The sequence below is a fragment of the Coregonus lavaretus genome (assembly GCF_964263955.1).
Source record: "Coregonus lavaretus genome assembly, chromosome: 1".
In the NCBI taxonomy this organism is placed as follows: Eukaryota; Metazoa; Chordata; class Actinopteri; order Salmoniformes; family Salmonidae; genus Coregonus; species Coregonus lavaretus.
In genome coordinates, this window is record NC_139988.1 from 73,670,488 (window position 1) to 73,684,847 (window position 14,360).

The 14,360-nt window shown below is 44.0% G+C and overlaps 1 protein-coding gene across 3 annotated transcripts; it reads right to left on the bottom strand.

Annotated features, from left to right (window-relative positions):
* Nucleotides 1-3,780: 3,780 nt before the first annotated feature.
* Nucleotides 3,781-14,360, bottom strand: LOC311136011 (myc-associated zinc finger protein-like). 3 transcript variants are annotated; one of them, XM_084170072.1, is made up of 7 exons: nucleotides 13,506-14,360; nucleotides 13,015-13,165; nucleotides 12,366-12,763; nucleotides 11,794-12,041; nucleotides 7,338-7,401; nucleotides 6,837-7,008; nucleotides 3,781-6,178 (listed from the first exon to the last, which is right to left on the bottom strand). In XM_084170072.1, the coding sequence occupies exons 1-7, from the start codon at nucleotides 13,536-13,538 to the stop codon at nucleotides 5,832-5,834; spliced, it is 1,413 nt and encodes a 470-aa protein (XP_084026198.1). In that variant the 5' UTR covers nucleotides 13,539-14,360; the 3' UTR covers nucleotides 3,781-5,831. The 3 variants fall into 3 exon arrangements, with proteins under 3 accessions (XP_084026198.1, XP_084026197.1, XP_084026199.1); XM_084170071.1 differs by having other exon boundaries at nucleotides 7,329-7,401; XM_084170073.1 differs by having other exon boundaries at nucleotides 7,329-7,401; nucleotides 12,657-12,763; nucleotides 13,506-14,358.

The window sequence follows — 14,360 nt, forward strand, 5'->3', positions numbered from 1 at the left end:
TGGCGTCGTAACCGACCTCAGTGGGCAAATGCTCACCTTCGATGACCACTGTCACGCTGGAGAAGTGTGCTCTTCATGGATGAATCCCGGTATCAACTGTACGAGGCAGATAGCGTGTATGGTGTTGTTTGGGCGAGCGGTTTGCTGATGTCTACGTTGTGAACAGAGTGCCCCATGGTGGCAGTGGGGTTATGGTATGGGCAGGCATAAGCTACGGACCATGAACACAATTGCGTTTTATCGATGGCAATTTGAATGCACAGAGATACCGTGGCGAGATCCTGAGGCCCACTGTCGTTTCTTTCATCCGCCGCCATCACCTCATGTTTCAACATGATAATGCACAGCCCCATGTCGCAAGGATCTGTACACAATTCCTGGAAGCTGAAAATGTCCCAGTTCTTCCATGGCCTGCATACTCACCAGACATGTCACCCAATGAACATGTTTGGGATGCTCTGGATCGACGTGTACGACAGCGTGTTCCAGTTCCCGCCAATATCAAGCAACTTCGCACAGCCATTGAAGAGGAGTGGGACAACATTCCACAGGCCACAATCAATAGCCTGATCAACTCTATGTGAAGGAGATGTTTTGCGTTGCGTGAGGCAAATGGTGTTCACACCAGATACTGATTGGTTTTCTGATCCACGCCGCTACCTTTAAAAAAAAGGTATCAGTGACCAACAGATGTATATCTGTATTCCCAGTCATGTGAAATCCATAGATTACTGATTTCCTTATATGAACTGTAATTCAGTAAAATCTTTGAAATTGTTGCATGTTGCGTTTATATTTTTGTTCAGTGTATATTTGGCTGTAACTGTATGAAAATACCCTGAAATAAAAGGTGACATTCTGTACTGTCACCTCATATGAAACAAATCCAAAATGCTGGACTATAGAGTCAAATTTAAAATGTTAGGTTCACTTTCCAAATTTATATGGTGAGGGCTGTATAACATCTCCAGTATTGATAATCAATCACATTTTGAACGAGTTGGGGGGCCTAGAGCCATGGTCCCCTGAGGGAACCTTTTGGAAAGTAAACGTTGTTTACATATGTCTGGGGTGGTTCCTGGGGTTGCCTGCAAATTATCTCTATATGGATGTGGTTCTGCATATCATCTTAGTTCATTGTGTGTGCCCCAAAAAAACTGATGCTGAGTCTGACCATGAACTTGCGTTGCAAAGAAGCCTCATGTGCCAGTGTTCTGGACAGTGCTTAATGAGCACAGCATATGGCTTGTCTATAGCCAGCACCATGGAGAGCGGCACTTAAATTTTTTTTTTTTTTATGTCCTGTTTGTGTTTAGGGTTTGCTTGTACAGTATGAACTGTAACTCCATAAAAAAAAGTTTCCTCACAGGAAAATAAAAGTTCCTTGTATTGAATGGTTAGCATATTCACTTTGGTCACCAATAATTGGTGTTCGACAGTCCAGCAGGTCTGTCGAATGATAACTGCCCCGGGAACAATTTCACAGTTGCCTTCCAGGTGCAGTGGAACATTTTGAGAATGGAGAGATATACAGTCAGGTCCATCAATATTTTGACATTGACCAAGTTATTATTTTAGCTGTCTACCACAGCATATTGGAGTTTAAATTAAATAATGAGGGTATTTACATCCAAATCGGGTGAACGGTGTAGGAATTACAGCACTTTTTATATATACTTTTTTTAAGGAACCAAAAGTAATTGGACAATTGGCTGCTCAGCTGTTCCATGGCCAGGTGTGTGTTATTCCCTCATTAGTTAATTTACAAGTAAGCATATAAAAGGTCTAGAGTTTATTTCAAGTGTGGCATTTGCATTTGGAATCTGTTGCTGTTAACCCTCAATATGAAGTCCAAAGAGCGGTCACTGCCAGTGAAGCAAGCCATCATTAGGCTGAAAAATCAAAACAACCCTATCAGAGAGATAGCAAAAACATTAGGTGTGGCCAAATCAACTATTTGGTACATTCTTAAAAAGAAAGAACACACTGGTGAGCTCAGGTACACCAAACGGCCCGGAAGACCACGGAAAACAACTGTGGTGGATGACAGAATAATTATTTCCCTGGTGAAGAAAAACCCCTTCACAACAGTTGGCCAGATCAAGAACACCCTCCAGGAGGTTGTCGTATCTGTGTAAAAGTCAACAATCAAGAGAAGACTTCACCAGAGTAAATACAGAGGGTTTACCACAAGATGTAAACCATTGGTAAGCCTCAAAAACCGGAAGACCAGATTAGAGTTTGCCAAAAAACATCTAAAAAAGCCTTACAGTTCTGGAACAACCTCCTATGGACAGATGTGACAAAGATCAACTTGTACCATAATGATGGGAAGAGAAGAGTATGGAGAAGGGAAGGAACTGCTCTTGATCCAAAGCATACCACCTCATCTGTGAAGCATGGTGGAGGTAGTGTAATGGCGTGGGCATGTATGGCTGCCAATGGAACGAGTTCCCTTGTATTTGTTGATGATGTGACTGCTGACAAAAGCAGCAGGATGAATTCCGAAGTGTTTAGGGCTATATTATCTGCTCATTGGACGGCGCTTCACAGTGCAGATGGACAATGACCAGAAGCATACTGCGAAAGCAACCCAATACTTTTTTAAGGCAAAGAAGTGGAACGTTCTGCAATGGCCAAGTCAATCACCTGACCTGAATCCAATTGAGCATGCATTTCACTTGCTGAAGGCAAAACTGAAGGCAAAACGCCCCAAGAACAAGCAGGAACTGAAGACAGCTGCAGTAAAGGCAGAGCATTGCCAAGGAAGAAACCCAGCATCTGGTGATGTCTATGGGTTCCAGACTTCAGGCAGTCATTGACTGCAAAGGATTTGCAACCAAGTATTAAAACTCACAATTTAATTTATGATTGTTAGTTTGTCCAATTACTTTTGAGCCCCTAAACTTGGGGGGCTATGTATAAAAAATTTCATAATTCCTACACGGTTCATGCAATAATTTTGACAAAACCCTTAAATTAATGATGAAAGTCTACACTTAAAGCACTTCTTGATTGTTTCCTTTCAAATCCATTGTGGTGGCGTACGGAGCCAAAATGATGCAAATTGTGTCACTGTCCAAATACTTATGGACCTGACTGTACCTAAAAATGGTGATGTACAATTTGTAAAGGTGGATAGTGCAAAATAAATCAAGACGGTCTGGAGATGGGATGAAATATCTCATAGGAATATTATCAACAAGTACTACTTTGTAAAAAAAAAAAAGATTACAATATTATGAATAAAATACAATATGGGGACAGTTTGCAAACTGCATCAAAAAATAATAAGTATTCCACAAATATATAGGAAGACCTCTTCAGACGAGAATGGGGAAGAAACCCTTGTTTACACCCATTTATATCTGTCAGAAAATACACATGTTAATATTGGTTTAGAAAGGACCAGATGTTCACAGTAATAAGGTCACATGCTCTTCCATTTCCAGTAAAATAGAGATATACTATTGTAGGGACTGTACATTTCATCATGATTATTATTAGTATCGGTGCAGAGGTATTACTTAGTGTGCAGCAACACACGCACAGGAGCCAGAGCAAAATACGATTACACAACACAGAGGGGTCAAGGTTACATGCTCATCTCACACGTAACATATTTTACAAGTCAGAGATACCAACACACACACACTGTGTTACCAGCTGCATGCCACCACCCACCATTTTCACTGCACCTTATCTGACACAAAATCCAAACACTTTCTCTCTCAAGCATGTGACACACACACAGATAAATAATGGACACACCTCACCTCATGTGTTTACTCCTTTTACTTTTAATAGTCAAAATTACAAAATAATAACATGATCTCTATGCTTCATCTACAAAATAATAACATAATATTCATGATCATGGTAAGCATCAACTGTTTTTTTGCTCTAACTGTTCATAGACATGCATACGGTTGAGAAATATAAAAATATAATAATAAATACATCCCATTAGTATTCTTAATGAATCCATGACTAAGATTTAAAATAGTTCAGAATAAAATAATTAAAATGCAGTTGAGTACAATAAGGCATTACGATGTATCACAAGAGCTGTACAGGTTCCTAGAATAGAGGTATTATTTTTTTGTTGCTTAATGCGGGAAACCTAAAATAACTTTCATAAATCACTACTTTTCTCAACAGGAAGAACAAGTCTCCAAATTAAATAATTCTAAGCATTTTTTAAAATATAACATACTGACACTAAACTGATTAAATGAAGCACTCCAGAACAAAAACAGGATTTGTTGAAAGCATACCAGGGGTGGGCCATCGAACGCTAGTAGTATAAAGTTCCTGGATATACTTATCTCGACACAACCTTTAAAGCCCTTCCATGACATCACTCTTAACCACCAAACAACCAAAGATATCTGAGGAAAGGTGATCTTTCTCCTCAGATTCATGGAGAGCTGTAAGTCATAATATAAGTTGTGTTCAGAATGCTGTGTGCTATAGATGGTGGTGTTAATGAATGAGTTTTAATACGGTGGATTCGTTCAAGGAACAACTAAGAACACTATGGCAATAACAGTTACAAAGAAATAAAATGGCAGACATGGGTACAATTCATTTGACTGAATCAATCGATACTTTCTTAAAATACTTGTTTTCAACCATCTCTAGCGTAAGGGGGACTGCTGCTAACTTTCTTGTAGGTAGTCTTAGCTAGCTTCACTTTAATGCAAATTGTGTTTTTGAGGTGTCAGTGAACTGTGTCATGAATGTGGCTATACAGTAGCAGTAATAAGAATCTCCAGTATGTATTAAATGTGGTTGTGCCCAAAGAGGAAGACGCAGAGCAAATGCATCTTTACGAAACCAGTCTGAGCCTTCAGCGGATTAAACGTCAACATTTTTAAGGTGCTTGACACTCCTGAACTCAACTTTGCCAATTGTTTTCTCGCTCTACTGTACCTGAAACAAATCAATGTAGTTACACCCCTCCACTGTGCATAATCACCAATACAGTACCCACTGGGCACAGACATCAATTCAACGTCTATTCCACATTGGTTCATTGAAATGACGTGGAAACAACGTTGATTCAACCAGTGTGTGCCCAGTGGGTATGGGCTAACTTCCAGATCCAGCGTTGGCCCTATTTAAAACAGACTACATCCATATGCTCTATGATTACAGCATTACGCAATTAAAACGTCGCGTCTACTCCTGTTCATTTCTGGAGGGTAGCAGCCCCTGACTTGTTATGTGCAATTCACCCCCTGAACATCTCATTCTTTCAGAATACACTCTTCTACACACCCCTTTGTTATATCATTTTCCTATTACTCCTTTAAATAATTCCCCAACTTACTACAAGGCTATCTTATGAATGTTTGGAGAAGAGAGCGACAAAACGGAGGCAAAATGAGAGGTGGTTGGTGAGACTGACATTGAGTTACAGTACATGGTGCATTACTAGCAGAGGGGAGTAGTTGCTGGGACTGAGGGAGGGAGAGGGATAGAGTAGACAAGTCCACAGTGTCATAGGAGTCCTGAAAGCGTGAGAGTTCAGCCACGTTGAGGACACTCATGTCCGTATTTGTCGTTATCTAGCGTCATCAAATCAGCGTACAGGACATACAATGTCCACCTCATCCTCTCTCCACACTATTCTCACATACTTTCTCTCTGCCTCTTTCTCTCCCCTAAGCCAGACCCCTCTGTCCATTTCCCCCATTTTTCCTCTAGCTGTGGGACTTAGAGGGGCCAAAGTTTTAACTGTGGCTCTCCCCTAAGCAAGCCTCCTAACCTCTCACTACGGGACTTAGGGACTCAAGTGGCTGAGGTTAAACTGCGGCTCTGCTCTGCTAACTGTGGGACTGAGGTTGGATGCTGGAGCAGTCCGACACCAGCAGGTCCACCACTGCGTTGCTGCTGACGTAGACGGTCGGGGCAGACACCATGTTGCTGAGGGACACGGAAGAGCTGGACGCCCCGCTAGAGGTAACAGGGCCGGAGGAGCCACCTTGGCCCCCAGTACTGTGGGTGCCCATGTGGCCCTGCAGCTGGGTGGGGGTCTTGCAGTGCACCCCGCACAGCTGGCACACAAGAACACCACTTGAGCCCATGCCGCCGAAGCCACCAGCACTCTCCTTCCACTCCTGGCCGTGGTGCTTTTGGGCGTGGACGCGCAGGTAGGTCAGAGTGGTGAAGCCTGGAGGAGACGGAGAGAGTTAGCGGTTAATGTTATTTATTTACAAAGTGTGTGTGTGCCAGGACTTGACTCAGTACTTGACAAATGTTTATTAACCATTTATTAACTTTGAATGTTTATTAACATCTTATAAACCACTTAAACTCTAAATGTTTGGTTATTTATTTATATATATAATTTTGTACTTTTACCCCTTTTTCTCCCTTACGGACTCGGGAGAGAGCCATGCGTCCTCCGAAACATGACCCTGCCAAGCCGCACTGCTTCTTGACACACTGCTTGCTTAACCCGGAAGCCAGCTGCACCAATGTGTCGGAGGAAACACCGTCCAGCTGGCGACCGAAGTCAGCCTGCAGGCGCCCGGCCCGCCACAAGGAGTCGCTAGAACACAATGGGACAAGGAAATCCCGGCCGGTCAAACCCTCCCCTAACCTGGACAACGCTGGGCTAATTGTGCGCCACCTCATGAGTCTCCCGGTCACGGCCGGCTGTGACACAGCCTGGGATCGAACCCGGGTCTGTAGTGACGCCCCAACCACTGCGACGCAGTGCCTTAGACTGCTGTGCCACTCGGGAGGCCGTGAAACATTTATTAACATCTTATAAACTATTTGTGAACCCTTTCATCAAACAATACGAGGTGTTGACAGACACTCACTGCGGTTACAGATATGGCAGGAGTGGTGCTGCGATTGGTTGTGCACCCTCATGTGATCGGTGATGTAGGCAGCCGACAGGAGCTTGCCGCAGATGTGGCACGGTACCTTCTCCTCGTGGCGGATCATATGAGCACGTAGCCGGTCCCTCGTGGCGAAGCTGGACTCGCACGTCTAAACACATCGAGAGTGATGAGGAATGACTGGTTATCAATAAAGACACAGAAGGCAGCAGTTTAATAGCAAAACAATCTCTCATTGTATTTAATTCAGGGTTGGGGTCAATTCCATTTCAATTCAGTCAATTCAGGAAGTAAACTCAAATTGGAATTTTGGTTTACTTCCTGAATTTAAATGGAATTGATCCCAATCCCGATTGTATTACAATGGATAGTTATGGTACGAAGGATTTAAGGTACAGAGAAACAAATATATGTCTAAGAATGACTGTATTGAGATATGAGAGGTGTAAAAGGATATAAAGTAGCACAAACATCAAGTACCGGACACTTGAAGGGTCGTTCAGATGAGTGAACTTGTCTGACATGACTGTTGAGATGGTCAGGCCTGAAAGAAGTGAGAGATAGAAAGGGGTAAGACAACAAATACCTTGTTATAGACTTTCTCCAGCAAAAAATGTGGACACAAACTTTGTCCGATGTTTTTACACCGCAAGAGGTCTTCTATTGAGATAAGTTCAAGTCCCAGGCCATGTGTTGTGTAGATACAGCTACAGTGCCTTGCAAAAGTATTCATCCACCTTGGCGTTTTTCCTATTTTGTTGCATTACAACCTGTAATTTAAATGGATTTGTATTGGGATTTCTTACACAAAATAGTCCAAATTGGTGAAGTGAAATGAAAAATATAACTTGTATCAAAAAATGTATAACGGAAAAGTGGTGCGTGCATATGTATTCGCCCCTAAATAAGATCTGGTGCAACCAATTACCTTCAGAAGTCACATAATTAGTTAAATAAAGTCCACCTGTGTGCAATCTAAGTGTCACATGATCTGTCACATGATCTCAGTATATATATACACACCTGTTCTAAGGCCCCAGAGTCTGCAACACCACTAAGCAAAGGGCACCAACAAGCAAGCGGCACCATGAAGACCAAGGAGCTCTCCAAACAGGTCAGGGACAAAGTTGTGGAGAAGTACAGATCAGGGTTGGGTTATAAAAAAATATCAGAAACTTTGAACATCCCACGGAGCACCATTAAATCCATTATAAAAAAATTGAAATATGGCACCACAACAAACCTGCCAAGAGAGGGCCACCCACCAAAGCTCACAGACCAGGCAAGGAGAGCATTGGTCTCTTTGTTGCCTCTCTGATTAAAGATAACTCTGAAGGAGCTGCAAAGCTCCACAGCAGAGATTGGAGTATCTGTCCATAGGACCACTTTAAGCCGTACACTCCACAGAGTTGGGCTTTACGGAAGAGTGGCCAGAAAAAAGCAATTGCTTAAAGAATAAAATAAGCAAACACGTTTGGTGTTCTAGATGTGCCAAGCTTATAGAGACATACCCCAAGAGACTTGCAGCTGTAACTGCTGCAAAAGATTGCTCTACAAAGTATTGACTTTGGGGGGGTGAATAGTTATGCACGCTCAAGTAGTTTTTTTGTCTTATTTCTTGATTGTTTCACAAAAAAAAATATTTTGCATCTTCAAAGTGGTAGGCATGTTGTGTAAATCAAATGATACAATCCCCCCAAAAAATCCATTTTAATTCCAGGTTGTAAGGCAACAAAATAGGAAAAATGCCAAGGGGGGTGAATACTTTCGCAAGTGCCACAAACCATTATGAATGAAAAAGATAAGCTATAAGTAATTTCCATATTTTCGGTGCTTACAATTTCCATTCATCGACACAACCAATGGCATGGGATGTGGACTTATCTCGACTACTTTTGATTTTGGAATGTAATGTTCCTTTAAAGCAGCAATCAGCAGTAGAAACAATAAACTGTTTTCCCCACCCCTGTTTCGGTAAAATGCTGAGGGATGGATCTGGAGAAATGTAACCACTCTCAAATTCATAGACAGAGCTATGGATGCAAGGACTGACCATCCATGATATAAAAAGTATGTTTTGAGGCTATATAGTGTTTGTTTACATTGACTTTTTGTGGCTTCCATTCAGCCACAAGAGCATTAGTGAGGTCGGAAACTGATGTTGGGCGATTAGGCCTGTCTCGCAGTCGGCGTTCCAATTCATCCCAAAGGTTTTCGATGGGGTTGAGATCAGGGCTCTGTGCAGGCCAGTTAAGTTCTTCCACAGCGATCTCGACAAACCATTTCTGTATGGACCTCGTTTTGTGCACGGGGGCATTGTCATGCTGAAACAGGAAAGGGCCTTCCCCAAACTGTTGCCACAAAGTTGGAAGCACAGAATCGTCTAGAATGTCATTGTATGCTGTAGCGTTAAGATTCCCCTTCACTGGAACTAAGGGGCCTAGCCCAAACCATGAAAAACAGCCCCAGACCATTATTCCTCCTCCACCAAACTTTACAGTTGGCATTATGCATTCGGGCTGTCAGACTGGTGAAGCGTGATTCATCACTCCAGAGAACGCGTTTCCACTGCTCCAGAATCAAATGGCAGCGAGCTTTACGCCACTCCAGCCGACGCTTGGCATTGCGCATGGTGATCTTAGGCTTGTGTGCGGCTGATCGGCCTTGGAAACCCATTTCATGAAGCTCCCTATGAACAGTTCTTGAGCTGACGTTGCTTCCAGAGGCAGTTTGGAACTCGGTAGTGAGTGTTGCAACCGAGGACAGACAATGTTTACGTGCTACGTGCTTCAGCACCTGGCGGTCCCGTTCTGTGAGCTTGTGTTGCCTACGACTTCGCGGCTCAGCTGTTATTGCTCCTAGACGTTTCCACTTCACAATAACAGCACTTACAGTTGACCAGGGCAGCTCTAGCAGGGCAGAAATTTGACAAACTGACTTGTTGGAAAGGTGGCATCCTAGGACGGTGCCACGTTAAAAGTCACCGAGCTCTTCAGTAAGGCCATTCTACTGCCAATGTTTGTCTATGGAGATTGCATGGCTGTGTGCTAGATTGTATACACCTGTCAGCAACAGATGTGGCTGAAATAGCCTAATCCACAAATTTGAAGGAGTGTCCACATACTTTTGTATATACAGTGCATTCGGAAGGTATTCAGACCCCTTGACTTTTTCCACATTTTGTTACGTTACAGCCTTATTCTAAAATTGATTAAATAGTTTTTTCCCCTCATCAATCTACACACAATACCCCATAATGACAAAGCAAAAGCAGGTTTTTAGAAATTTTTGCAAATGTAAAAAAATAAAAAATAAACGGAAATATGACATTTAAGTAAGTAGTCAGACCCTTTACTCAGTACTTTGTTGAAGCACCTTTGCCAGCGATTACAGCCTCGAGTCTTCTTGGGTAAGACGCTACAAGCTTGGCACACCTATATTTGGGGAGTTTCTCCCATTCTTCTCTGCCAATCCTCTCAAGCTCTGTCAGATTGGATGGGGAGCGTCGCTGCACAGCTATTTTCAGGTCTCTTCAGAGATGTTCGATTGGGTTCAAGTCCGGGCTCTGGCTGGGCCCCTCAAGGACATTCAGAGACTTGTCCCGAAGCCACTCCTGCGTTGTCTTGGCTGTGTGCTTAGGGTCATTGTCCTGTTGGAAGGTGAACCTTCGCCCCAGTCTGAGGTCCTGAGTGCTCTGGAGCAGGTTTTCATCAAGGATCTCTCTGTACTTTGCTCCGTTCATCTTTCCCTCGATCCTGACTAGTCTCCCAGTCCCTGCCGCTGAAAAACATCCCCACAGCACAATGCTGCCACCACCATGCCTAACCATAGGGATGGTGCCAGGTTTCCTCCAGACGTGAAGCTTGGCATTCAGGCCAAAGAGTTCAATCTTGGTTTCATCAGACCAGAGAATCTTGTTTCTCATGGACTGAGAGTCCTTTAGGTGCCTTTTGGCAGACTCCAAGCGGGCTGTCATATGCCTTTTACTGAGGAGTGGCTTCCATCTGGCCACTCTACCATAAAGGCCTGATTGGTGGAGTGCTGCAGAGATGGTTGTCCCATCTCCACAGAGGAACTTTGTTGCTCTGCCAGTGACCATCGAGTTCTTGGTCACCTCCCTGACCAAGGCCCTTCTCTACCCGATTGCTCAGGGGGAGAAGGCGGCCAGCTCTAGGAAGAGTCTTGGTGGTTCCAAACGTCTTCCTTTTAAGAATGATGGAGGCCACTGTGTTCTTGAGGACCTTCAATGCACAGAAATGTTTTGGTACGCTTCCCCAGATCTGTGAGTCGACACAATCCTGTCTCGGAGCTCTACAGACAATTCCTTCGACATCATGGCTTGATTTTTGCTCTGACATGCACTGTCAACTGTGGGACCTTCTAGACAGGTGTGTTCCTTTCCAAGTCATGTCCAATCAATTGAATTTACCACAGGTGGACTCCAATCAAGTTGTAGAAACATCTCAAGTATGATCAATGGAAACAGGATGCACCGGAGCTCAATTTCGAGTGTCATAGCAAAGGGTCTGAATACTTATGTAAATAAGGTATTTCTATTTTTCATTTGTAATACATTTGCAAAACAAATTTTAAAAACTGGTGTCATTATGGGGTATTGTGTGTTGATTGATGAGGGGGGGAAATTATTGAATCCATTTTAGAAGAATAAGGCTGTAACGTAACAAAATGTGGAAAAAGTCAAGGGGTCTGAATACTTCCCGAATGCAAAGTATAGTGTATCATATATTTGATTGCCCCTTTAAGCACAGTGTATCACTGAGGCACAAAGCAGAAGAAAACTGCCCTAAAAATGCAGTCAGAGGGAGAGGTACTATCTGAAAGAAATAATTATGTTGCCTGCCCTAATGAACATGACCCTGCTCTCTGGCCTAATGAACACGACCCTGCTCTCTGGCCTATAGTGTGCCACTCTCACCTGGAGAAAGCCTTGGCACAGTGGGGGCACACATAGGGTTTCTCCACGCCGCCTTGGTGAGAGCGCACGTGGTGGCTCATGCGGTCCTTCCTCTTGAACCGCTGCTGGCAGATGGGGCAGGAGAAGGGTTTCTCGTCCGAGTGGGAGAGACGGTGTCGGTTTAGATGGTACACGTCTCGGAAAGCCTTCCCGCACGTCTCACAGGCGTGGTTCTTCCGCACGGGGTTCGGGTTGGGGTTCGATGGCCGCTGGGGGGGATGAGTAGAAAGAGACGCGCTTACAGTACAAACATTGTTTTTTATGTATTGTAGTAGTCGATAATTACACATGCATCTGTGTAGATTATTGACATATTATATTGTCGCCTCTTTGTGTCTTTCTGAACCACGCAGACACACATGGCTCGCGACACCTAGATAATTTATCTGGGCCATTTGCATAACATGCTGAATTCCCTTTATTGAAAGTAAGGCTTTCCCACAATCTCCATAAAGACCATGCAAGAGGAACCTAAATTCTACTTTTCTTTTTCACGGACGACAACAACAACCTCCAGAAGCGCCATGACCCACCTGTACTGTCGCCCCCGCCGCCATGACGACAGCAGCAGGAGGAGCATGGGGGTTAATGCTAGCCACTACGCTCGCCATGGCAACCCCTTCGCCATCCTGACTACCCAGAGCTGGCTGCTGGGATGCCAGCATGCTGGGAGGGGGGAGAGGGGGAGGAACGGAGAGGTGGAGCAGGGAGAGGGGGACCGTATGCCTCTCCGCCCTCCCTCCCGACAACGCCTGCGCCGGCCCAGCGCCAGCCTCCTTCGCCCCCTCCTCCTGCTCCCCTGCTCCTGCTCGCCTCATGCGTACCCCGGTGTGGACCGACTGGTGCCGCCGCAGGTTGTAGTTGTTCTTGAACTGCTTGCTGCATATGGCACAGATGTGTGGCACACGGGCAGGCCGGGACGTTGTCTTCACTGTAGGACGAAAGAGCGGAAGAAGAGAGGGAATGAGAAATGAAGACAGGGAAATGCTAATTAATAATAATATCCTTATACATTCTAAATATTATGGTATGAAGACAGCCTAACGTATCATATTATGCTTATAACAGTATAATAGACATCTTGTTTAGCAATCTACATTACATCCTTTTCAACTTAATTGCGGATAAATGCTGAAAAAGCAATAGTATTTCTATGTATTTCACAACCCATGATTCTCTCACCAGGTAAGGGTTCTTCATTGAGGGCAGCAGTGTCCACCGTGGAAGGAGGCTGGGCTATGTTCTCTGTGGGAGGGGTCTGAGGAGAGGCAGTATGGACTGGTAAGAGTTCTGATTGGAGGGTCCCCTCCACTTGGTTTTGGGTGGGAGTAGTCTGGAGAAATAAACATAGGGCCATTAGCAGAAAGTCACTGCATTGTCTACCACCAACAGAATTTTGCTCTGCCAGGAGTACCCCTAAAGTACCCCCTCATTTGCATTTTACCAGTAAGGCTATTATCTCATGAGTCTTCTCAAGTACCCCCTGTGGATAGCCCAAGTACTCCCAGGGGTCCTAGTACCCCTGGTTGGGAACCACTGGTCTAGACTAGATGCTACTTTGCGTCACATAAATGTGCAGGCCCCGGAGCTGTGGGACACAAATTCTTCAAAAGCCCTTCTTCAGAAAAGCGCGTACACAAACACGACAACGAAGAAGGTCAATTAAGACTTACCTGGAAGAGAAAATTGCTCCAAGCAGCATCCATTTTGAACCAAATTGACTTAAGAGTATAAAGTCAGTTAAGTAATCCTGGTTGCGATTCGACAGTGAATCGTTTGCATATTGTTTAATCACCCTATTGGCGATTGAGGCGCGAAGATCTATGTTGACAGTATTAAAATGCAGCAAGAAGAGTATGCTATCGATCATCCGAAAGGGACGTGCAACTATATAAAACAAATATATACTAATTCAAGCTATTCGTTTTCACGCAGGCGTTACGACTAGGCTGTCTGCCTGAGTGGAATTGCCTGCTCCAATAGTGGCCTATTTCTCTTTGACTCTGGTTTCTAACTTTAATTTAGCAAAGCATAATGATTAAAAAAACACATCTCTTGGCATTGATGACTTTCAAACCAAATATCTGTGTGCACGAAATCAATGTTATTTCTATAGCCGTAGTCATACATAATTGCTAGATCTGAAAATTAAATGAATGCATTTCACGCACAATGCTAACTATTATCAGTGTTATAATAAACGCATTTGAAAGAGTAGCAGTTCATGCTTTTTAATTTATTAATCTATTTTTCCGATTTCCCCCAATAGGCCAATCGGGTGTTTGTCGAAGCCTCGTTGTTGGATTCAAGCCCTGACCCTGGCAAAGAGCGCTCGCTCCGGGCCGCAGCCTATCTTTCCACCTCGGCTGTTCAATTGCGAGGATGTCATCTTTCTTTTTTTATCGCTCGCTCTCCCTCCTCCCTCCCTTTCTTCCTTTTCTTTTTAAATTCCTCTTTCTTCTCCCCCTCCTCTCCTTTTCTCGCACGGCTATGTCCCAGTTGCTCTAAAAGGGATCGGATTTATCTTC

Bases quoted from the DNA above. Each gene is read 5' to 3' on its own strand.
- LOC311136011 (XM_084170071.1), bottom strand. From the start codon at position 13,538: ATGGATGCTGCTTGGAGCAATTTTCTCTTCCAG. The intron at 12,764-13,014 runs GTGAGAGAATCA...TTCGTCCTACAG, and splicing joins CAATGAAGAACCCTTACCTG to TGAAGACAACGTCCCGGCCT. The intron at 7,402-11,793 runs GTGAGAGTGGCA...CACTTCTTTCAG, and splicing joins TGTGCCAAGGCTTTCTCCAG to GCCTGACCATCTCAACAGTC.